The sequence below is a fragment of the Eschrichtius robustus genome, chromosome 5, assembly GCF_028021215.1.
Source record: "Eschrichtius robustus isolate mEscRob2 chromosome 5, mEscRob2.pri, whole genome shotgun sequence".
Taxonomy (NCBI): domain Eukaryota; kingdom Metazoa; phylum Chordata; class Mammalia; order Artiodactyla; family Eschrichtiidae; genus Eschrichtius; species Eschrichtius robustus.
Genome location: NC_090828.1, coordinates 57,538,845 through 57,563,113, shown reverse-complemented (window position 1 = coordinate 57,563,113; position 24,269 = coordinate 57,538,845). Strand labels below are relative to the sequence as shown.

Sequence of the window (24,269 nt, the reverse complement as noted above, 5' to 3'; positions counted from 1 at the left end):
CCATCCTTTTTACTGACCCATATGAATACAAAGGCGGTGGTGTCCTCTCTCCCTTCCTAACCAAAGTCCTGGCAGGGATTTGGAACCACGATGAAATTTGAAAGAAATAAATACCCGAGAGAAATGCTGAAATCTAAGTGTTTAACATTCCCTCGCACAAAGACAAATGCGTCCTCCGAAATGCTGCAGTCCAGGCAGGCCTCTTGACCAAGGAAAAGGTTTTTAAATGAGAAAAAACGGCTTGGTCTGGCATTCAATCGGCTGCGAGCTCAGAGGGCCGACCAGGAGACGCTTTTAAGGCCTGGGGGCTCTCCCCACGGGAGGCGGGCTGGGGAGGCTTCCGGGAGGCGGGCGGGCGGAGGAGAAATCCAGAACCGTTGTAAATATTCATGTCTGTGGAGGTGGAGGGAGGGTGTGCCCCTTCATCCCGCCTCTCCCAGCTGCATCCACCCCCCGTTAGTGGGGAGGGGGGGCTCGGTGCCTGTCCGACCGTCCTTGGACAAAGGTAATCTCCCCACATTTTTGTTCTTCAGTCACTTGACTTAAGGAGCCCATTCCGAAGGCTCTGCAGGGAAGGGACTGGCTCTGGGTGCTTTCCCCGCGTTTCTCCTCTTCTTTCGTTTCCTAAAAGAGCATAAATAATTAAAGTTTGGCAGGGAGGAAAAGCTTTCTTGCAGAACTGTAGTGGCAATAAATGAAATGACTCAGAATCCCTTCCCCAGTCAGCTTTTACGAGAGCTGCCAGACAGTGTCTGTTCACGTTCTCCAGATACCAGGGGCGCCCTGACAAAGTTAAGGTCAAGTTAGTGTCTTATCTTGGGTGGTTCGAAATTACCGCATCGCGTCCGGGCGCTGCGCGGAAAGCTACCGCTCGCGGAGCTGCTGGCTGTGCCCGGAGGGGCCAGTGCGCTCCCTGCGCTTCGAGTGGGGCCGCGCAGGCAAAGACAAGGCCACAGCTCTGGGATCTTCACGGTAGGTTCTCGAGCGGGACGCGCGGGTCGGGAGGCTGCGGTTTTCCTTGGGTTTCGGGGAAAGGATGGAGGAAAAACCTGCGGCCAAAGGGCGAAGCGGGCTGGGCCCAGAACGAAAGCCTTGGCTTGGGGGTGGGGGTGGGGGTGGGGGTCCGTGCTAACGCGCAGAGAGGGGCCAGCCGCCCCTTACCCCTGTGCACCCGCGCGCCGCTGCAGATGGCGCACCCTCCCCCGCCAAAGCACGGCTCCAGCCCGAGTGCCGTCGCCATGTCGTTGAACTTGAATGGTTCGTCCTCCCCCATTTCCCTCTTTAGCGGTCGGCAGGCTCTACTTTGGGGGCAGTGGGCTGCCTGCGCCCCACCCGTGCAGAGAGAAGGTACCAGAACCTTGCGCACTTGCAGACACGTAAAGACCCAGCCGGGGGCCCCTGCGGTCCCCGCCCTGGGTCCTGAGCAGCCCCTTGGCTAGTGTGCAGTGTCCGGGGAGCCATTTTAGGAGACAGATCCAGGGGCGTCGACTACGAGCCCGAAAGGGAGAGGCTTGGGCCGCGGATGGAGATGGGCAGGCAGATAAGTGTGCTGGCGGTCTGGGCTAAGGAGAAGGGGGCGAGCTGGCATCTGGGCGAGAGTGCCAGCTGCGTGGAAGGTGCACACAGGATGGGCAGTTCTTGGGGGTGGGGGCTTCTTGCCCTCCAGTCCCACCGACCTGTTTGCGCAGTGTTCTGAGGGAAGCTGAGATGGGAGGGGGGCGGAGAAGAGAGAGTGGGAGGGAGAATGGGAGGGAGGAGGAAAAAGAGGAAGGGGGGAACATTGGCCAGAAAATAGATATGATCTCTGATCACCCGCCTTTTCTCTGTCGGCATGGTGGGCAGAGCTCACGGCACCAGCACTGCGGCGGCCGGGGCCAGGGTGGGAACCAGCTTCACAACCTGCACTGCCTCTCCTAGGCGTAGGGCTGAGGCCCAGGACCAGTGCTGCGATTGCCTGGCAGAGGAATCCTGGGGAGAGGGGCAAATTCCTGCCCTCGGTTCTGGGATTTGGGTTTGGGGAGCTTCTTTCTGAGAGACTGATTTTATCTTTGGAAAACGCTGGCTTTCCCGAGGCGGGAGCCCAGGCCTCGCCTGGACCCCCCAGGCTAAAAAAGAGGAACGCAGCCACTGCCGAGGAGAGTGAGGCCTTGGGGCGAGTGGATGGGGGGCCCTCAGAGCCAAGTGGAGAAGAGGGGCTTGAACAAGGAGGCAAGAACTTCTGAGAGCCCGCCCCCCACCCCACCCCCAGAGCTAACGGACCTCCGGGGGGCCCACAGTGACTGTGCAGGCCCTAGGGTGCCGCAGGAGCCTTGGAAAGACACGGCACGGATGCGTAGGCCTTGGCGGGGCTCCGACGCCGAGAAGGGGCTGGATGTGAGGCTAGTTGGTCCCAGTCCAGGCCAGAAGGCAGAGAGGGTGAGGAGGGCGGAGGCACGGGCGTTTTGTCTCCGCTTGCGGGAAAGCGGGAAGCCAGGCACCCTGAGAGTAGGAATCCAGATCCTTTTGTTCACCAGACCCCCCAGCTTCTAGAGGGCCACGGGGTATCTTCGCTGGCTGAACTCCCTTCTTGCTTTAGCACTGGGAGAGAAAAGGCAGAGAGGTGACAGGGAGAGAGATAGAGGTGGTGACACATAGCTAGGGGAAAGGAGAAGAGGATCAGGGGACAGACTGAGACAGGAAAGGTGGGGAGTAATAAGAGGAAGGAAGAAGAAAAAAGGAAACGGGGAAGTGAGAGAAGAGAGGACAGGAGAGAAAAGTGAGAAGAATGAAGGGAGACAAGGAAGGAGAAAGAGAGACAGAAAGGAGAGAGGGCGACAGGGCCGAGGGGGCACCGAGGTCCTGGGCCGGGTGAGCTCCTGGTAGGGTTTTGGCGTGAGTTTTTTGAGGCTGGCATTCGTGCTCCCGGTCGTCCATGGAGAGACCCAAGTTACTCCGCGGCGTAGGCGCTGGGCAGAGAAATATGTAAATCAGGGCTCCATGCGCCCTGAGAGAGGCGCAATTACGCCCCTTGAACAAGAAGCAACAAGCTCCTGGCGGGCAAACTGAAGAGGGTGGCGGCGTCGCGGGGGAGGGAGCGGCTGCAGGAAGGGGTGTGGGGGGTGGGAAACTCACACCCTCACACCTAGTCCCCTGTGCCCGGAGCTGGGTCTCCCCCCTCAGCTCTCCGCTTCTTTCCCTTCCCTCTTCCTCCGCCTTCCTCCCCCTCCCTCCTCCTCCCTGCCGGCCTCGGTCCGCGTACTTAAAGGCGCGGGCGGGCGGGCGGCCCAGCCGGGCGGTGGCAGATGCACCCAGCAGTGGCAGCCGGCGGCGGCGCACAGGTGACCGGCCTGAGGCACAGCCTAATCAGGGGGTGCCCGGGGAGAGCTGGCTGGAGAGGGAGGCCGATCCGCCCCCAGCGCGCGCGCGTCTCGGCGCCAGGAACCGTCCCGGAGTGTGTTGGCGAGCACTGATATAGATATAAGGACATTTCTCTCCATGGCGTCACGTGACATAATTACCACCAGAATCAATCAAGATGAATAGCACGTCAGCTCCCGGTGGGGATTTTTGCTTAGTTGATCCTGGCCCAAGCCTCTTGTGCAATCGATGGCTCAGGTTGGCGGCGCGGGGAGCGGCCCGGGGCTCGCCGGCGCGCACGCCGCGGAGCCATGAACGACTTTGACGAGTGCGGCCCGAGCGCAGCCAGCATGTACTTGCCCGGCTGCGCCTACTATGTGGCCCCGTCGGACTTCGCCAGCAAGCCGTCGTTCCTGTCACAACCGTCGTCCTGCCAGATGACTTTCCCCTACTCTTCCAACCTGGCGCCGCACGTCCAGCCCGTGCGCGAAGTGGCCTTCCGCGACTACGGCCTGGAGCGCGCCAAGTGGCCATACCGCGGCGGCGGCGGAGGCGGTGCAGGGGGCGGCGGCGGCGGCGGCGGCCCCGGCGGGGGCGGCAGCGGCGGCGCCGGTAGCTACGCTCCCTACTACGCTGCGGCGGCGGCGGCGGCGGCGGCGGCGGCGGCGGCGGCCGAGGAGGCGGCCATGCAGCGCGAGCTCCTCCCGCCCGCGGGTCGCCGTCCGGATGTGCTCTTCAAGGCGCCGGAGCCGGTGTGCGCCGCGCCCGGGCCGCCGCACGGCCCCGCGGGCGCCGCCTCCAATTTCTACAGCGCCGTGGGCCGCAACGGCATCCTGCCGCAGGGCTTCGACCAGTTCTACGAGGCTGCACCCGGGCCCCCGTTCGCCGGACCGCAGCCCCCTCCGCCGCCCGCGCCGCCGCAGCCCGAGGGCGCCGCCGACAAGAGCAACCACAAGACGGCGGCCAGTGGCGGTGGGGGAAGTCCCTGCGCCAAGACGACCCCCGGCTCGGAGCCCAAGGGGGCGGCAGAGGGCGGCGACGGCGAGGTGCCCCCGGGGGAGGCGGGGGCTGAGAAGAGCGGCGGCGCAGGTAGGCACCGGACGTGGGGTGGGCGGCTGGGCGCGGGGGCCGCGGGCGCGGGGGGGCGGAGGGGCCTCCCTCTGCTTGCGCAGTTTTATGTGCTACTTTATAAGCGTTCGAAGGGGTTTATACATCCTATAAGATTTCCCGGGCCGTTGTAAAGCGTGTTTACGATAGGAAACCAATTTAGGTGGGCTTAAGGTAGACTTCGATGAGGACATTAATCGCTGCAGAGAGCTTTCCCCCAGTTTTGTGCGTGCGGTGAGGGGGGTTGGTCCTAGAGACCATGGAGGGAGGGAGGAGAGATTTCAAGCCAATTTTTGAGTGTGGACACTCGAGCCTCCTGCTTTTAAAGGGGTGGGGGGGGGCGTTGGGTTGGGGAGAGTTTGATGCTTGAACTGGACTTTATCCAAGCCGCTGGCTGCCCGGCGCGCTCGTGTTTCTCTCCCTTCCGAGTCCAGCTCAGAGCCTCCCTCGCCCTCTGCTTCCCCACCTCGATGCCAGGTCGTGTGTGTGTGTGTGCGCGCACGTGTGTGTGTCTGGGCGTGAACACACGTCCACGCCCGCACTCTCCTGTGAACGCCCATATATCATCCCCCACGACGCAGGCAGGGCCTTTCAGCGGCAGCAGGAGACGTCCCCAACGGGCCGAGGCCTGGCCCTCGCGCGGGCCTGGGCGGGCAGCCGGGGGGTGGGCAGGCAGTGGCCTCTCTCACCTCTTGGTCTTTTTGCCTTGCAGTGGCCCCCCAGCGATCCCGAAAAAAGCGCTGTCCCTACACCAAGTATCAGATCCGCGAACTGGAACGGGAGTTTTTCTTTAACGTGTACATAAACAAAGAGAAAAGACTCCAACTTTCTCGGATGCTCAACCTCACTGACCGGCAAGTCAAAATCTGGTTCCAGAATCGCAGAATGAAAGAAAAGAAACTGAACAGAGACCGTCTGCAGTATTTCACTGGAAACCCCTTATTTTGAGAGCTCCAGGAAGCACCCCTCTCCCCTGAGCCCCACTCACCCACTCTCCTCCCCACCAGCCTGCCCTGGGCAGGCCCAATGTCCTTGGGTTTAATGACGCCTCTTCTCTGTGGAACTCCACGATTCCTTCCCACGGTCAACTCGGGACCTCCCAGCGACCACTGCAGCCTGCGGACGAGGTCGGGGACTTGGCCGAACGGATCCTAATAAGGGGAAAATGGTAAATGCAAACGTCCCTTTACAATTTTACCGCCAATGCGCTGTTGTTCTCCCTCCCTCTCTCTGAGCTCCCGTGGGCACGCTGTGGGATCTGTAGAGAGTTAGGCCAAGGGGCTGGAAGGCGCTTGTTTTTGTTCTGAGTTTAAGGGACCGCATCCCTTCCCCTTGGTGAATGCAGATTATTTAAACTCTGGGGAATGTACCTCTGGTCTGTCGTATCAAGGCATGGGTCACTGTCTTTTGTGTGAATAAATGGTTTCTAGTAAAATGGAGGTTACAGCTTCAATACACTGTATGAATTTTCCTCTTTGAAGAAGTTTAGTGTCTGATTAGGATATTTTAGTGGCCAGAACCTTCTCTTCCAAGCAACTGAAAATCAAGTGAAATGCTTTTTAATCCCGCTAAAATAAGAGTCGTTCCCTCCCATCCTTTCTAGGCTGCACTGGCATTGAAAATCACTTTAAGGATGAATCTCTGAATTGAAGATGTGAGCCAGCCATACTGGTGCTGCCTTCTCCAGGCCATGAGGTTGGGGCAGCAGGAACCTAAGAAACAAATCTCCTTGCCCACCCCACCCCCAGTGTAGTAAACTTGGAATTCCTGAAAAAACAAAAGAAACTTTAAAAAAATAAAAACTGCTTAGGAGACCAAATTCACTCTTAACAAGCTGTCAAGGAGGCAGGGTCCCTTAAAAGAAGAAATTAAAACTAGAACCTCTCATTGGAAAAAAAGAAACTAGTTTGCTAAAGGGAAGGTATCAGTGGGTGGAGAGGGCCTGGGTCCTTGTTGGTGTCACAGGGGCTTGGAGCAGAGAAGGTAACCCCTCCTCCCTGGAAATAGGGCCCAGGGCTGCAGACCCACTTCTCACCACATTTACTGCTTCAAGGTAAAGAATGTGGTAGGGGCCGCACTGCACTTTATGTTGCAGGGCCAGGCCAGGCTGTTTACAAAACCTTGAACTGTCTAGACAACACCATAAAAGCTAAAGTTCTAAACAGCTTAATTGAGTTATATTATACACCTTCTGGTGGGCCCAAAGGAGATTTCCGCAATGTGCAATAAACGGGAAGAGTGAGAAGAGCTTCTCTTTCTCTGAAAAGAATAAAGTGAATCTTATGACTCGTAACCTCTCGTAAGCCCAAAGTCAAAAAATAAATCCATAAGAGGCACAGCACCCCATGCATCTTCCAAGGGGGCATGCATTTCCAAATGCAAAATTTTTTTGATTACCAAAGCTTTTGGGGGGAAGGAAAAACATAAGTGCATAAGTGTATGCCTTTGAACTTCCAAAATGTCAAGGTCATGACCTTTAACCTTTCTGAATAATTAGGTGCCTTAAGGTTCTTCTGTGATATTCAACTGCCACCCACTCTCATGCACACATGCTCACACACATCCAGACCCACACACACGCTTATGACCACACAGAATCATATCGGGGGCTCACCATAAACCTAAGCCAATTCCTGATTTCAGGATCAATAGCCTTAATTTCCCTTCAAACATTTGTGTAATTCAATAGCAATTGACTGCTTTTAAAAATACTGGTTATATTAAAATGTCTACCAGCATGCTTTTAGTACAGCTAGGAAATGCTGGGGTTGTTTTTTTTTGTGGGGGGGGAGTCATATATAGCAGTCCTTTAGCTCTAATGAAGAACCGAGGTTTTAAAAACAGGTATTTGAAAAAGGAAGGTATTACAGACTTAACTTCGTTATATTTGAAAAAATTTGTCACCCTATCAAATAAATTATTGCACTTCCTATGATATGGAACAAAAGAAAATATATTTATACTGTTTCCAAAAATGTCCCTCAACCTTTGGTTAAAGATGCAATAGAAACAAAGCCTACAGTGGAATAACTTCGTTCAGAAGGGGATTCCTTTGTTTGGAATTCTAGGCATCCGTTACAATGTCAGTGCCCTAGTAATGTGATCGTTCCAGGAGATTTAAACTGGTTTATTTCTTTCTCTCTCCGTCTATCTCTCTCTCTCGCTCTCGCTCTCTCTCTCTCTCTTTTAAACTGCGTCTAAATGTAGCAAGCTTGTATGTCCACCACCGTAGGAGAGCCGAACCTAGAGATACCATTTCGCGTTTGCCTGGCCTCGGAGAGCCACACGGGGGCGTGCTCACGTTCCAGAAGCCGCATTTGTCGGAGAGGCAGCGGTACCATATCTTTCCAATACTGGATTCTAATACTGGATTCTAATAGCGGTTAGAAATCGCTGAGGTGTTTGATGTTTGTTTATTCTAAGCAGCCATGAGGTTGGGAAGTTGTATAAAGACAGAGGAACGGGAGCAGATTCCTGAAACAAGAGATCACCTAATCGTTGTCTTCTTAAAGATAAAGCTGTTGCAAAGAATACCTCGGTATAACCTGGTGGTGTCGAGGAGAGGTTTTTAAAAGACAAATATGTGCATTTCAAAATAGGTCATGCCACTGCGAGTTAATTAAATTACGGAAATCAGTTTTCTTGGTGGTTTGAGTGTGGAGAGCCATAGGAAGGTAGAACCACCCCTGCCCAAAACCGCGTCCGCCTTGCACGCTCTCCGACCGCCTGGGGTGATTAAAAGGCTTTTGTTTAAGACAGATCAGGGAGCCGGCAACTTAGCTGAGTGTGGTCTCAGAAAAATGAGACGCGTGGGGACCTAGCGGGTCGTTCTGCGGGAGGGATCCCCCCACCCCCGGTCGTGCCTGGCGCTCGGGGCTACCGGGAGGCACAGGCAGGACTGAGTTGGGGCGCCCGGGCCAGACTGGGCTAATGTGGTTGCGCGGAGCGTCAGGCAGTCCGGGAAATGTTTAAACTTCAAGGCGTCGTGGAATGGGGAATGCATTTGAAGCAAACGGGCTTTGCTTTTGACAGAACCCTGGCCAGCCTTCCAAGCCGTCTGCTGGCCTTGAGCGCCGAGTTTGATTTTGGCACAAGCTCTTGGAAGCAGTTTTCTCACTGCGTGCCCTCCTCGACCCCACTCCCACCCTGAAAAGCCCCTGACATTGCAGAGGGCCTGTGCCACCATCCGCCGTCCAAAAGGGAAGTTCCAAAATGAAGGGTGGCAGTTCCAAAATGAAGGGTGGCAGTTCTTTCTTTCCCGAAGTTCATTGTAAGTACATGCAGCCTCGGAATTAGTGAGGACCTCCTCAGCCCCGCTGTCTCTACTCCCTCCCTCTAGGCCCTGGACCGAAGACTCTGGGTCCACCCCTGGGAGTTGGCATCTGCTTCAGTGGAGGCTGGGGGCCATGAGTCTCCCCACCCTATGGGAGGCGCCAGCCAGAGGCATTGATGTTCCCCACGCATACCCTGGCTCCTGCCTGTCTGACCGTGGGCCCAGCTTAGCTATTGTGAATCGACATTTCCGGGAGCCTAACCCGGGCCTCAGTCCAAGTGGGGTGAGAGCCCCCCTCCCCAAATGTCATTGCGTTCCTCTTTAGGCAGCTCCAGTGGGGGTGCTTGTGGCCTTTCAGGGACCCTTGGCTTTGACTGGCAGCCTCCCCCAGATCACGGATGCTTAGCAATCTGCAGTTCCTTTCCTCTCAGCAGCGCCCAAATTGAGCCTGAAAAAGGTCAGGGAATTGGATCAGGACTTCTGGGGGCTGCAGACCTGACCCCTCTTGATCATTCACAGTGTGTGGGGCTCATAGAGCATGGCCACATGTCTTGAGTCGCTGAGGTCTCAGATCCTGAAGTGGAGGGAAATTGGGAGAAGTAGTCTTTTGTGTCTGCAAAGGGAAGAGGTTCCTAGACTGCCGGTCCTTTTGCATGTCTCCTTAGACCCCTCTTTGCATTGGTGGTGGCTTCTCTAGCCTCCCCAGTTGCCCCCTTGACTTCTTTTCACATTGGCTGGGAGATGCACGGTGCAATCCGGAAGGGTGCTCTGAGGAAGCAGCTTTTAAAATTTCTGCCCATCCACTCTGCCCCCCAAAAGTGGCACAGCCCTGAGAGGCCACTCAGGGCCCAAATTCAGGGTGAACCTAGCCCCAGGTCCACTCAGGCCCAGGGCCGCTGCTCTTCTTCCCAGTGACAGGAGAGCAGAGATACAAGCCATTTCTTGATTACAAATGCTAATTTCTTGCTAAAGCGACCCTTTTAATTTTTCTCTGGAAAGAACTGTGCCAGGGAGAAGAATGTCTTGGTACAATTGTGGATATTCATCTCCTTTATTGTGCAATATTGATTTATTATTAATGGTAACTGCTCTAACTGATCTAAAGATGATCGAAAACAGCAGCTATGCAGCTGCATTAAATACTTGTAAGCAAAATAAAGCCTGGACTTGAAAGCCTTGCTTTTTCATTCCATTTGCTTTATCTTAGCCTTAGAGTCTTAGGCAAACTTTCCATCCTCCCAGGCTCAGATCATTATCTTGTATTATTTCTATTTTGCTTGATTTTTATAATAAAATCTCTCTGAAATATTGGCAGTCTCTGGCCTCAAGGAGCTGGTCTGAAGACAGAAATTTGAAAAAGAATAAAAGAGAATTTTGTAATAATAGATCCAAAATTATATCTGATACACATTTTTTCCCCTGTGAGTGAAGAATACCTATTTAAAACCAAATCCAATGTGGGAGTGACTTTTGAGCTTGAAGGCACAGGGAGCTGAAACAAAGTCCCCCCAAATTCGGAAGGCAGATCCTGCCTGTCCTGGCTCATGGCAGACCTACCCGTTCGGTGAGGAATCGCTGGTTTTTAGCTTGGATGTTTTATTCATGTATAAATAAAGATTATGAAAGGGCATTTGATGGGCATAAAATTCTCAATTAGATTGAACACTCTTGCCTCCCTTGTGGGATAGAGAGAATTGGACAACGGATTCCCAGCAGCTCCCTTGGCCGACAAGCAAAGGGAGGACAGTGCTGGAGCGCCAGGCTGGCGTCAGGGCGCCTGCCACGAGCGTGTGGAGTGGGCACTTTGTCCAGCCCTGGGCATGCTTAGCTGTGGCTGAGATCATGATCTCCGTCTTGAGAGAAAGCAAATTTCAGGGTGCTGGTCAGTGGCTGTTAGCTTTGAATAGGACCTTAGCAGACTAGAGTCAAAAGTTGGGTTTTTTCCCTGCCTTCCTCACTCCCCCACCCCCAAGCTTAAAAACAGCCACCCCTGCCGAAGGTAATGTTTAAACCTCCACTTCTTCGGCGGCATCCCGCAGCCAGAGCAGTTAGAGGCGCCAGGCTTTTAACCTGACAATGATGTTGTATTTGAACAGCTGCGTAAAGGTTTAAAAGGTCTGTCTCACTGCCACTGCGGAGTTTTTTAAAAGGGGTTATTGTTTGGGCGAGGGCACTGTGAGGGGACAGCCGAAGCGGTCCCAAGGATGAAAATAATGTCCAACGACTGTTTCCACCAGGTCAGGGGAGATTCCTTTTGGGGAGGGGTGGACAAAGGGTTTGTTGAAAAAGGTTTTTGTGAAGGAGCGAGCGGGCTATTATGTCCCCCAGTAGGCTGAGCATCAGGCTCCAAAAAAAAAAAAAAAAAAAAAAGTTCTGCTGAGGCAGAAACCCAATTTGCGCACAAGTTCAGTCTCTGGGCCTGAAATCCAAGGCCAGCCCATGACAGGACTAGTGTGGGGAGAAGAAAACACGGATGCCTTCCTGGGCAGAGAACTGGTTTACGATCAGAATTTTCGGGGCCCTTTTCCTCTCTCGGATGCAGGAAAGGGGATCCGGGAAGCCGGATCGGCTCCAGCGCCCTAGCTGGGGTCCCTCGTGCAGGGCAAACCTTTGGAAATCAAGGTTAAAGCTCCCTGCTGCTGCCCGGAGGCCACGGCTTCCGAAGGACTGCTCACCGCCTGCAACCAGAGAACAAGGGAGGAAGTTGTTGAAGAAGTTTCTCATAAAACTCTGAGTTTCCATGGTGGTGCTGGTGGTTGTTCTTTTAACGAGGTTGACCACAACCCCAGACTAAATCCTCTTTATAGAACTTTCCCTCACCAAAGGAAACAGAGGACTGAGGTTCCCCCACCTCTTTTTTCCCTCCCTTCCCTTACCCAAGCAGAATCGAATCATGTCAAATACTTTTAGGAATTGTCCAAAACTATAAAACTCAACTTCTGACAAAAGTGTAGCTTTTAATATTTGACAATTTGTGTTAAAACAAAAATTGACCTTCTTGGTTAGCAGCGAAGGGGAAAAATCAATAGTATAATTTTCAATAATTCATAAAGCAAACGCCATTATGCTAAATCTTAACTATTAATCTTATCCTTTACAAAGTCTCAATTGATTTGTTAATAAAATATCTTCCCGTGTGTGGCAACAGCGGGTATAACTCTTTAAAAACCTTCAGAAGCCAGAAAATTACCAAGTAGCCCAAGAATGTAGATGAGAATTTTATTGATCACCCTGATTCTTCTTAATATGTATTAATAAATTCCACAACCTTTTGTACCTTGCACTTGTCAGAAACCAGCGCTTTTACAAAATCCATAAAAGGAAAACATATTTTCTGTGCAGAAGAACCAAATGACACCTTTGCATCTCTCTCTCTCCTGCTTGGCCCAGTTTTCTAAAACTTCTGGAGTCTGAGGGCGAGAGTTTCCTCCTTTCCTAGAAAAGTCTTTTCTCTCTTCCTTCCTCTTTGCCCTCTACTATCAGGGCGTGTGGGGAGGGAATCCTTGGTTTAGTTGGTTTAGTTCTTCCGCTGGGAACCCGGGGGATGCTTTCGCGGATAGCGAACTTTTGGCGAGGGATTGTCTCCGGGCTGAAAGCTCCCAGCGGCCCGACCCGCGGAGATTGGGGTGTGGTTCCACGGAGAGCCGAAGGCTCGGGTAGCCCACCGGGGCGCGGAGGCGCTGGGAGCTGGGGCGGGCGGGCCGAGTCAGAGGACAGCGCCGGGGCCGGGCCGGTCCTCGGGGCTCCGCGGGGCCGGCCAGCTGCGTGGCCTCTCGGCCCTCGCGGCCCTTCTCGCCTCCGCTCCCCAAGATATCTTGGCCGCGTCTCCGCACCAGAGCTCTTTCCTGTGGACCCTTGGGGTGGTATGTCTCAGAGCCTGGGGAATCCAACTCACCTTCCCAGGCTGCCTGGGACAAAATGAACCAGGCTGGGCCCCCAACCCCGCCCTCGCCCCGGCCCTCTTGGGCGCCTTCTGCCTGGGCGTGTGCGGAGAATGCTTCTGTGTGCTGGCGCCACGGCGCCCCGGCTTCCCTCCCCGCGTGTGTCCTCCCGGAGACCCCTCGGGCCGAGACTTTCCTTCCGCCTGCGGGGCCCAGCGGCTGGAGTGGGGGACGCGAGTGGGGCGGGCGGGCCGAGCGAGCCCCGGGAGGCTGGCGGACGGCGGAGAGTGCTGGGCCGGTTGTCTCCAGCGCGCACTATCGCGGGCGCGTAGTAGATGTCGCTGTTGTCCGTGCTTACGCGGCCGGCTGGCCGGCTCTGGAGCACGTGACCTGCGAGGAGGCTGCGGCTCAAGGCCATTTTCAAATCTCATTGGCTTGGTTGTCATGTGGTCGGCAGAGGCATCCACAATTACACGGGGAATGTTTTCCTAGAGATGTCAGCCTACAAAGGACACAATCTCTCTTCTTCAAATTCCTCCCCAAAATGTCCTTTCCCAACAGCTCTCCTGCTGCTAATACTTTTTTAGTAGATTCCTTGATCAGTGCCTGCAGGAGTGACAGTTTTTATTCGAGCAGCGCCAGCATGTACATGCCACCACCTAGTGCAGACATGGGGACCTATGGAATGCAAACCTGTGGACTACTCTCGTCTCTGGCCAAAAGAGAAGTGAACCACCAAAATATGGGTATGAATGTGCATCCTTATATACCTCAAGTAGACAGTTGGACAGACCCGAACAGATCTTGTCGAATAGAGCAACCTGTTACACAGCAAGTCCCTACTTGCTCCTTCACCACCAACATTAAGGAAGAATCCAATTGCTGCATGTATTCTGATAAGCGCAACAAACTCATTTCTGCTGAGGTCCCTTCGTACCAGAGGCTGGTCCCTGAGTCCTGTCCCGTTGAGAACCCTGAGGTTCCTGTCCCTGGATATTTTAGACTGAGTCAGACCTACGCCACCGGGAAAACCCAAGAGTACAATAACAGCCCCGAAGGCAGCTCCACAGTCATGCTCCAGCTCAACCCTCGCGGCGCGGCCAAGCCGCAGCTCTCGGCCGCCCAGCTGCAGATGGAAAAGAAGATGAACAAGCCCGCAAGTGGCCAGGAGCCCGCCAAAGTCTCCCAGGTGGAGAGCCCCGAGGCCAAGGGCGGCCTTCCAGAAGAGAGGAGCTGCCTGGCTGAGGTCTCCGTGTCCAGTCCCGAAGTACAGGAGAAGGAAAGCAAAGGTCGGTATGAGCAGAGTTGCCACCCCAGCGGGGCGCGCAGCCCGGGAACCCGGCAGAGAGAGGGAACGCCTGGGTGCCCAGTGCCGAACCCAGCAGCCTGGGGCCCCGACTGGCAAGTGCCACTCCTCCCCGCTCTTGGAGGGGCAATCTTAGTCCCGAGATGGTTTCTGCTTTTCCCGCGCTGCCCTCGCCCTCCTGGCTACTCCTGGCCCCGCGCTGATGGCGCCCCGGCAGAGGAAGGGCTTGCTGGGTTTATTTTTCCTGCGCTAGACCTGAAATGCAACAAAAGAGCGCAAATGAGACCTGCGGCTGGTAAACACGGCCCCAGAACCTCCTTTCTCCAGCTCAGATTTGTAGTCCCAGCCCTGCCTTTCACCCAATGATGATTTTAAGGTGGTCCAAGGCACCGTGTTCGTGTTCAAGCGTATGCACCCCGCATCCTGCGAGCTTGGGGGCGGCAAGGGGAATGAGATGGCTGGGCCGGTTGGTGCTTGGGCCGAAGAACAGGGCTCCTTGCCTCTGCGGAGCTAGGTAACCTTGGCTTTGTCTGGGGAAAGTGCCGAAAGCTTTGCAATCCATTTGCAAAGGGGGCAAAGGCAGAAGGGGGAGAGAATGGAATGTGTGTGGCCCACCCAGCAGGGCCAGCCTTAGGGCTGGTCAGGGCAAAGAGCCAGGGGCTCTGGCTTTTCTGCCCCTGATCCTCTCCCCCAGTGCTCAGAGTTGGGCCACAGCAAGGAGCTACATTTCTGGGAGAATGTTTTTGTGTGGGGGCAAGAAGGCATAAGAATTCAGGAAATTCTTGGGCACACAACGATGCCCAAACAGGGCGGAGAAGTTGTACTCGGTTATCTTTTGAAAGAGAATTGGCACCTATAAACCTGGCTGTGCGGGGCTCCCTGCCTGCCTAGGAGAAGTGGGAACGAAGTGGCAGACTTGGGGATCTGAGGAAGCAGTGGGGTTTGTAGGCTTGTCAGGCTGTGGCTTGCTTCTTCCACTCTAGCCCTGTTGTAAGATGATCACTTAGAATGTTGCTGGTGAGATCCTGAAAGTTTACTATTGTACTAATATTTTGTGCGGGTCAGAAAGGAGAGAGAGAGAGAGAGAACGCTGACACAGAGGGCGAGAGTACCCACCCATCGTGTCATTTGGGGTATTTTAACTAATCTGGCATCATTTACAAATCCCTTCCAGGGCCCACCTCGTGTGAGTAATGTGTAATACCAGCATTTCCCAAAGGGCCTGGCTGCCAGAGGGGTCATGGCCAAGGGTACATTTGAACAGACTGAGAGAAAAAAAAATTCTTGATTTTTTTTCTTTCTCCCTTTAATTTTGTTAGAGGAAATCAAGTCTGATACTCCAACCAGCAATTGGCTCACTGCAAAGAGTGGCAGAAAGAAGAGGTGCCCTTACACTAAGCACCAAACGCTGGAATTAGAAAAAGAGTTCTTGTTCAATATGTACCTCACCCGCGAGCGCCGCCTAGAGATCAGTAAGAGCGTTAACCTCACCGACAGGCAGGTCAAGATTTGGTTTCAAAACCGCCGAATGAAACTCAAGAAGATGAGCCGAGAGAACCGGATCCGAGAACTGACCGCCAACCTCACCTTCTCTTAGGTCCGAGGCCCGTCAGAGGCCAGGATCGGAGAGGGGGCACCGACTTCCAGGGCCGAGTGCTGGAGGATTGGGAAGGCGGAAGCAAAACCTTCATTGCTCTCTGTTTTTTGATTTGTTTTTTTGTTTTTGTTTTTGTTTTTCCTGCTAGAATGTGACTTTGGGGTCATTCTGTTCATGCTGCAAGTGATCTGTAATCCCTATGAGTATATATATATATATTAAAAAACTAGCACATGTAATTTATTATTTTTTTCATCGTAATGCAGGGTAACTATTACTGCGAATTTTCATTTGGGTCTTAACTTATTGGAACTGTAGAGCATCCATCAATCCACTCGTCCATCCAGCAATGTGACTTTTTCATGTTTTTCCTAACACAAAAGGTCTGTGTGTGTGGTTAGTCCATGAGCTCATGGCGTTTTGAGTACATCCAGTACTTAAAAGTACTTTTACATATATATTTTAAAAAGATTAAGAAAACCCACAAGCTTTGTGGGGAGGGACTTAAAAAGCACATCACAATGTATCTTTTTGCAAATGAGTTTAGCAATTGTCCTTGGTGAGATGGAATATTGAGACTTTGCCTTGTAGCCTTTCCCTTGTGGTGCATCTATGGTTTGGTAGAAGTACAACAGCAACCTGTCCTTTCTGTGCATGTTCTGGTCGCATGTATAATGCAATAAACTCTGGAAACAAGTGTACTCCCTCTGCTTTCTGAAATGGAAATATGTTATGGTGGAAATGAAAGACTTTGGTGAGATTGTCTTCCTGTTAAACTGCTTGTTTGGGGCAGTTGTCGGGGTGGTAGAGAGCAGGGGAGGGGAAATGGGAGAGAAAAGCTGAAGGGGATCTTTGGTGCTGAAATTTGGCAGTGGTCAGGGGAGTGATAATCCAAACTGTATGTGCTGTTTTCCTAGTTGGGAAGAAGGAGGGTCCTCTCTCCCCCTCCCCCCATGATAGTAACATAATTGATTTGTCAGTGGGTGTGAGCTTCCCCTCTAGTCTCAGCCTGGTAAGTAAGCCTGTGCCCAAACCGCATTTTCCTCCCAGCTCCCCACTTGTGTGTCTTCCTCTCTTTGGTTTTGGTTGTGTTATTTTTAATGCTTTCAGTGGAGTCTTGGAGATTTCTGGCTGGTGTGCCATCATCAGGGGCTGAGTTGAAATCAGTCTTGCCCACCTGGAAGCCGCCATGCCTCCATTACAGGAGCAAGGACAAGCAGCAACTTAGCATTGCATCAGATCCAATTCGGCCCCCATTTTCCTCTCCCCCACCCCCATCCCCATTCCCCATCCCCATCCCAAGCGCAAGACAGCCAGGCCAAAGTGAAGTCGAGGATGGGTGAGTTTTCCCATCCCACGTTGCCCTGGTTTCCTTGTGGAAGGATTTTATGCTCAGTCATTACCTTTTAGTGACCTACATGAAAAATTTTTTTAAAGGAAGAAAAGGTTTTCCCCAGTTAATCCTCCCTCTATTTAATTACAAAATGCTGGTTGGAGCCATTGTATCTGGGAGGCAGGAAAATATACGAAGGGTGACCGAAAGAGAATTTACAGATGAACATGACTTCCCATGAAGTCGAATGTTCCAGCTACCACCATGACTCAGAAAACTCCAGCCAGCGTTCACGTGTGTGTGTGTATAGATAGATAGATAGATAGATAGATAGATAGATAGATAGATAGATAGATAGATAGATAGATTGCAGGATCCTCAGCCCAAGAGGGTCCAGACCTTAGTCTGGCCAGGGAGAAGAGAGGAGAGGCCTTGGGGGGATGAGCTGACAGAGAATTCGTTACCCCATGTTGTACTGTGGTTTCAGAGGGTCTCCAATAGATTCAAGCAGCTTCACAAAACACGTCCTTTTCATTTGTCCCCTTTTTTAGGGGGTCTGAGCCTTAAAACCGTCATCCAAGGAGTCTTTGGGAGACTCAGTATTTATTCAGAGTTTTAAACTTCCTCCCGAAAACGAAGAGTCTTTCCCAGTTCCAAGACAGAACACTTTAGGGGAGCCATTTCCTAGGGTGGAAGAGGGACGGCTGCGCATCAGTGCCAGGTTGAGAACACTGGAATAGATTTGCCCAGACCTCCATTGGTTGGGCAGAAGAGGAGGGCAATTTTAGCTTCTCAGTTTACCCCCTGCGATGTGGGGAGCACCATTCATTGTTGACAGGGGGCCGTGTCTCGGAGGAAAACCCGCGCTACAGGCAAAGGCAGCTCCTCTGGAATAAAATCAGAAAGCCATTGGCAAAGGCAATCGATTAGGCCAGAAGTAGCCATTTCCCCCTTCCTTTCCGGGGCTCGAGGTGGGCTGGGAGCCCTCCAAGGGTGCGCTGGGCAGCTTGTAGAGCGAGGAATATATCCTCCACCGCCGGCGCCCCGGCTGCTTTTGTCTCGGCTCCCAGCCGGGCTTCCGAGGCTCTGTACCATGGATTTGGGAGTGACAATGGGCATTTCCCTCAGATTCAAGGCTGCCCAGCCTTACCTTTGGAGGCTTTAAAAAAAAAAGAAAGAACAGAATTTCTAAGAGAGTAGCCCAAAGACCAAGCCATTTAAAAGACATATCCGGAATCCACTCAGAGGCCTTTAAGTGGGAACCATGGGAAGCGTCCTGGCCCAGGGAGATGCTGGCCTCTTTGAGGCGAGTCGGGGGCGGGGGGCAGCGGGTGGGAGCGGGCCTGCACTACAATCTGGGTTCTGCCCTTTGGCGTGTTCTCTTCCAGGACCTTTCCAGAAGTCCCGAAGAAGACAAGGCACCCTGGCCGCCACTGTCCGCGCGGTGCCCACTGCCAGCTTGCGGACACTTCCGAGGGCAGACAGAGCCCGGGCGGTGGCCGCCGCCACGCCCAGCCCACGGGCCAGGCCGCCCCAGCTCACCCCTCGGGCCTCGGCGTGTGCTCAGCCTCACGTCGGGGGTGTGTGTGGCTGCGCGCGCGTGAGTGTGGTAGGGGGAGGGGGCCCTCCGAGCTGCTCCATCCGTCCGTTTTATTAGGGACACATTAATCTATAATCAAATACACCTCATAAAATTTTTATTGAAAGGCATAATATCATTACAGAGGTCTTCCACCTGTTTTAAACAACACGACAAGCTGTGAGAGAGCGTGTGTGTGTGTGGGGGGGGGTATGCGTAGGGAGGGGTGGGTTTGGGTCGGGAGAGAGGCACGGGGAGAAGAACTCCCCTCGGGCGCCAAGGGGGCCGCCTCTGGAGGCCGTCCTGTCTCGGGCCGCACCGGCTCTGCGCTCCCCCACGGGCTACTCTGGGCTCTGCCAAGTGCTGGGGGCGCCCAGGACGCACGGCCGGTAGCTCCGAGCCCAGGCACTGGGGAGGCAGCACCAGCTCCGGACTGCAAGACCGAGTGCGGACAGAAGTGGGGAACAAATAGTCCCCAGCGCCTCCTCCGGCCGCGATCGGGCGTGTGGTCCCAGCCGCCGCCGGGCTGGCCGAGTCAGGCCGGGCTGAGCCCGGCGCACGGGTCGGGACCCGCGGGCTCTAATTGCCGCGCTTATGTTGATGATTTTTTTTTTTTTTTTAAATCACAGCAGCCCCCAGTTTAGCGGACTGATTTACTCCCGGTATTGGTAAATATGATCACGTGGGCCGCGCGACCAATGGTGGAGGCTGCAGCCTGCGAACTAGTCGGCGGCTCGGGCGCCGGCGGGGAGCGGCGCGGCGGCGGGCAGTGTAACCTTGGGTGGGAGCGCACGGCGCCTCAAAATGTCCTCCAGTGGCACCCTGAGCAACTACTACGTGGACTCGCTCATAGGCCATGAGGGCGACGAAGTGTTCGCTGCGCGCTTCGGACCTCCAGGGCCTGGCGCGCAGGGCAGGCCCGCAGGTGTGGCCGACAGCCCGGCCGCCGCAGCCGCCGAGTTTGCCTCGTGTAGTTTCGCCCCCAAATCGGCCGTGTTCTCCGCCTCGTGGTCCGCGGTGCCCGCCCAGCCCCCAGCGGCGGCGGCGATGAGCGGCCTCTACCACCCATACGTGCCCCCGCCGCCCCTGGCCGCCGCCGCCTCCGAGCCCGGCCGCTACATGCGCTCCTGGATGGAGCCGCTGTCCGGCTTCCCGGGCGGTGCGGGCGGTGGCGGAGGCGACGGTGGCCCGGGGCCCGGTCCCAGCCCTGGCCCCAGCGGTCCACCCAACGGGCGCCACTACGGGATTAAGCCTGAAAATGGAGCGGCACTGGCCGCCGCCACCGCCGCCACCACCACCTCCACCTCCACCTCCTCCTCCACTTCCTCGTCTTCCTCCTCCAAACGGACTGAGTGCTCCGCGGCCCGGGAGTCCCAGGGGAGCGGCGGCCCCGAGTTCTCGTGCAACTCGTTCCTACGGGACAAGGCGGCAGCAGTGGCTGGGGGAACCGGGCCCGGGGCGGGGATCGGGTCTGGGTCCAGGGCAGGCGGCTCATCGGAGCCCTCGGCTTGCAGCGACCACCCGAGCCCGGGCTGCCCGCTGAAGGAGGAGGAGAAGCAGCATCCGCAGCCGCCGCAGCAGCAACTTGACCCAAGTAAGTGCAAAAGAAATTGCCCCCTGATTTATTGCTGAAACCTGTAAGGCTCGAATGTGCAAAACTGATAGTTTTACTAACCTATAAAAACGTCTAGACGCCTACCCTAGCCTAGGCGAGCAACACACATCCATAAAAAAGCTTCCCATAACCACCTACCCTGGGCGCGCGGTTTGTACGGTAAACAGAGAGCGGGCATTAAGGCTTTTTATGATAATTCCCCCCAAGTTGTGAAAAGCAGCCATCCTTGGTGAAATTAATTTAACGACCTCTCTCCCCCACCCTGTCGTCTCTCCCTGCCTCCCCTCCGCCCCTCACTCCCCTTCTCCAAACACCCCTCTTCATAGACAACCCCGCAGCAAACTGGATCCACGCTCGCTCCACCCGGAAAAAGCGCTGTCCCTACACCAAATACCAGACGCTTGAGCTAGAGAAGGAATTCCTCTTCAACATGTACCTCACCCGGGACCGGCGCTATGAGGTGGCAAGGATTCTGAACCTCACAGAGAGACAGGTCAAAATCTGGTTCCAGAATCGTAGGATGAAAATGAAAAAGATGAGCAAGGAGAAATGCCCCAAAGGAGACTGACCCGGCGCGGCGCCGGTGGGACCGCTCGGCTTTGCAGTGGCAGAGGGTTTTTGTGTGTGTGTGGGTGCTTGATTTCCAGAAGTTCTCCAGCGATTCGGACATTTCCCCCCCCCCACCCACCCCGGCCTTTTTTTTTTTAGGTAGAAGTGACTGTGTGGTTGGTTTCTGTGAGGTATTTGGGGGACTGTATTTGCTCGCTTATGTGTTGGAGAAACCAAGTGGCTTTGGGGTGTTGCCCTATCCCGCTCCCCCGTTTCCTGTCCCTTTGGTTCCTTAGGAAATGCTATATTTTGTGAGTGCACGCCGGCTTGAGGAGCCCTCTCCTGTGTAAATGTCCCCTATGTTTCTGAAAAGTGCTGTAGTTTAGCCCCCAGCGCTGCTCAAGCAGGGGCCAAGCGCACCCCACTTCCGAGAGCGAAGGCAGAGCGACGACAATGAGGAGGCCGGCCTAGGCTGAGCCCGGCCGTGTTGCCCACCGGTTACGAAAGCCCACTTTCCTCAGGGAGCCCGCGGGCCCTCCACTGAGACCTGGAATGAGGCCGAGAGAGGAGCCCAGGGCCTCCGGTGGGTCGGGGGTTTCTTCTCAGTGCACTGGAGGAGCCGCTCTCTCCCCGGGAGGGCTTGGCTCCCGTGGGCGGCCGCGGGTGTAGGCCCTCCCGGTTCCTGCCTGAGGACCAGTTGTAAATGTTACCGCTTCCTACCAATAAATGCTGACCTGATCAAATGGAGCCCAGACGCTGGCCCTGAACATTGTGTGCTTGCTTTCTCCGGCTCTCTGCAAAATGTCACCCTCATGGGACTTCTCCCCCATCCCTGGGAAGGAGACGCTGCTAAAAATCCGGGGCCCTTCCACCTGAGAGGTCTCTCTGATGTGCCTCTGAGTCTCCCTTTGGGTGGGCAGACCCAGTCTTGAGCACAGCCCCTGGGGGCACTTGGCCGTCCTCCCCCCGCGCCCCCGCCGCCCAGCCTGCTTCCAGTGCCTCTGCGAACTCTGTGCCCTGGGCCCAGTGTCAGCCTTGCAGCAGTGCCAGCGGCCCCACGGGCTCCAGAAGCCAGGCACCCTCTCGCTGGGGCTTTGACGTACCGTACCCCACATCTCCCTCTGCTCATGGAGTCGCAGCCATCGACACCCCGTCTCCAAACCAGGGAGAGGCCAATTCTGCACTCTGGGGCAACTCCTCCAGGTCCGCGGGGCGGGCTGGCTGGCTGGCTGGCTCCGGGAGGGCTGAGCCGGTTAGACTGTGAGCTTCCGCTCCTCCCCACAGGAGCCCCAAAGTGACCTTAGCAGATCAAAATGGTCAAGGCTCTCGTCCGCAGCTATCCCCACCCCGCTGCCCCCTCCCCCACCCAGTTTCTGTGTGTTTAGCCCCCAGCTCGGCCCTCTGAGGGCCGCGTTCAGAGGCTAAAATGAAGGTCATTGTAAGTGAAGGATCGGGCCCAGCCCAGCCTTTGCAGGTCGGAGAGGCAGGCTGCGGCGCCGGGCGGCCTGGGCTGGGCGGAAGGCGGGGGCGATGGCAGAGTTTTGGGGGATCCGGCTGAAAGAGGGGACTTGAAGGAAAAGCAGAGGGGGGCTGGGAGGGAAACCCAAGGCCCAGATCCGGCAGAAGGTGCTGCGTACCCCCGCCCCTGCGGCCAACCCGATACCTTGGGCTCTTTGAAAACAGGAAGAGACAAGGTGTCATAAAGCCATCGAGCCGGCGAGACGTCTGGAGGTAATGAGTTTACGACAAGCCCGGCGCTTCTCTTTGAAACCATCTCATTTTGATGTTTGTGTTTGTGGGAGGAAAGGAAAAATGTAGACAAAACTGGGTCTTAAAATCTGGACAATAAAATGTAAACAGGACTCTGTTGGACTAAGAAGGCAGGGGCTTGGGACCCCCGGATGAGGTGTGAGCACCTAGGGAATAAAAATGGAGGGCGGTAGGAAGGAGGAGACGATATATTTCTGATTTTTAAAATGGGCTGGGTATTAGAAGTAGCCGGTGGGTGGCTCTCAATAATATTTGACTATGGCCGCCTTCTAGCTTGTACTTTAAAAAAGAGAAAAATAGGCCTGTTATTTGGGGGTGGGAGAGTTAGTGATCTTGGGTCATTTACTTAGGCCGAGCGTCTCCCAGACGCATGGTCGGCGGGAAAAGATGCAGTTACTTAAATGACCTTTCACAAAAATATCTGGCTCTCCACTGCAAACCTCGTAGCAGAAACATTGTTGGAAATTATATCTATTTGCTTATAGAAAAATTAATCGTTACAGCTGAATTGGAGGAAAGAATTTTTGAAAATGAGAAAAAACATTAACCTCTCAGGAAACACCTATAAAGTCTTGGCTTTAAAAAAAAAAAATCAAGTGGAATGCTTAGTCAATTCACTTCACTATGTGACTTTTGATATAAATTTAATGTCTCATTTATTGTGCATAGAAGTTCCAGTGAACAGGGCCTTTTCAGACAGCCATTCAGAGATACAGCTTAAGCTTTTAATTTGACTTCTATCCCCCCCTCCATTGTCCAGTGAAATGGGCCTGAAGCATTAAAATTACAAAGTTAAAGTAGCAAATATTCACGATTTAATGCTAAGTGTAACGGCTTTAAAAGAAAAAAATTAACAAATGTAACTTCTATAATTTCTTAGTTTTTGCAGTCCCTGGCTCCATTGGGGAAAAAAACAGGCCTGTTGCAGTTGATATTTAGAAAGTTGTGATTTTTAAAAATCTAGCCCATCCTGTAATTGTGGGCGATTACAGAATGGGGACTTACTGTGTCTGGCAAAAGAAGGGCTGGAAGCTTTTGAAAAAGACACTACTGGAAGCTCTTGGGAGCCCAAATAGCTTTGGCATTCAGGAGCCCCTGTTTGCTGCACTTGACTCGTCGACAAAGGGATGAAGCATTATTAGTGTCAGTGATCCAAGCGCCAGTCAAACTAAAGAACAAGATTGGAAATGGTTTGAGTCGAATAAAGAGAAGGTAAGCTCCGTCGGCTAGAGGTGGCATTTAGCCACTAGAGGGCGCCGTTGCTCCACTTTGTGATAGTAAAGCGGGAGTTGCGGCGGAAGAAGGTTTTGATTAAAGACACTTACAATCTTATTTTAAATTCCAAATTACGATAAATTTAAGCAAAAAGAAGCAATGTGCACTGTTAAATTCTCCAGAAGGGTTTGTTAGTTATAAAATTTTGGCTTAGGATTTCAGAAAATTTGGACTACGGCACAGCTGAAACTATAAAACGTTATGGTAAGTCAATGCATTGTATCAAAACAGAAATGTGTAAAAGCATACATCTTTATTTACGAAGTTAATCGCACTCTGTTCCCATTCAGATTATAAACAGAATGCTTGAAGGAAAAAACAAAAAACTAAGTGTTTTGTCCCAAGAGGAAATGTTGTGTTATAATGTTTTCTTAATTAGGCCAGAATGCGTAGAAATGAATTCTGTAGTGTTTCTTTTTCGCTCCCCGCCCCCCCGCCCCAGGAATCACAAAGTTCTAGAAGGTGCCTTGTATTATTGAGATCTAGGCTCATTCTTCTTTTTCCCCCATTCCATTCCAAAACCCACTATCGAGGGTTTAAACACGCACACGCACACACGCCAAACAGTGAAATAAAAAGGCACAATTACATTCCAAGGCTTTATTGAAAATAATACTCTTTTAACTGGGTATTTGCAAGATTGGAGTA

General features: G+C 53.7%; 3 protein-coding genes across 3 annotated transcripts; all 3 read left to right on the top strand.

Moving 5' to 3' along the window:
* The first annotated feature begins 1,778 nt into the window (after nt 1–1,778).
* On the top strand, nt 1,779–5,882 carry HOXD11 (homeobox D11). The gene is made up of 2 exons (XM_068544874.1): nt 1,779–4,425; nt 5,156–5,882. The coding sequence occupies exons 1-2, from the start codon at nt 3,648–3,650 to the stop codon at nt 5,389–5,391; spliced, it is 1,014 nt and encodes a 337-aa protein (XP_068400975.1). The 5' UTR covers nt 1,779–3,647; the 3' UTR covers nt 5,392–5,882.
* Nucleotides 5,509–16,198, top strand: HOXD10 (homeobox D10). Its single transcript, XM_068544869.1, has 3 exons — nt 5,509–5,611; nt 7,651–13,886; nt 15,223–16,198. The coding sequence occupies exons 2-3, from the start codon at nt 12,635–12,637 to the stop codon at nt 15,498–15,500; spliced, it is 1,530 nt and encodes a 509-aa protein (XP_068400970.1). The 5' UTR covers nt 5,509–5,611; nt 7,651–12,634; the 3' UTR covers nt 15,501–16,198.
* Nucleotides 16,199–18,884: 2,686 nt separating this feature from the next.
* On the top strand, nt 18,885–21,343 carry HOXD9 (homeobox D9). The gene is made up of 2 exons (XM_068544873.1): nt 18,885–20,006; nt 20,354–21,343. Exons 1-2 carry the CDS (start codon nt 19,217–19,219, stop codon nt 20,593–20,595), a joined length of 1,032 nt encoding a protein of 343 aa, XP_068400974.1. The 5' UTR covers nt 18,885–19,216; the 3' UTR covers nt 20,596–21,343.
* The last annotated feature ends 2,926 nt before the right edge of the window (nt 21,344–24,269 follow it).

Excerpts from the sequence above, each read along its gene's own strand:
- HOXD11 (XM_068544874.1), top strand. The coding sequence starts at position 3,648 with ATGAACGACTTTGACGAGTGCGGCCCGAGCGCAGCCAGCATGTACTTG. Across the intron at positions 4,426-5,155 it reads TGAGAAGAGCGGCGGCGCAG|TGGCCCCCCAGCGATCCCGA; the intron begins GTAGGCACCGGA and ends TTTGCCTTGCAG.
- HOXD9 (XM_068544873.1), top strand. The coding sequence starts at position 19,217 with ATGTCCTCCAGTGGCACCCTGAGCAACTACTACGTGGACTCGCTCATA. Across the intron at positions 20,007-20,353 it reads GCAGCAGCAACTTGACCCAA|ACAACCCCGCAGCAAACTGG; the intron begins GTAAGTGCAAAA and ends CCCTCTTCATAG.
- HOXD10 (XM_068544869.1), top strand. The coding sequence starts at position 12,635 with ATGAACCAGGCTGGGCCCCCAACCCCGCCCTCGCCCCGGCCCTCTTGG. Across the intron at positions 13,887-15,222 it reads ACAGGAGAAGGAAAGCAAAG|AGGAAATCAAGTCTGATACT; the intron begins GTCGGTATGAGC and ends TAATTTTGTTAG.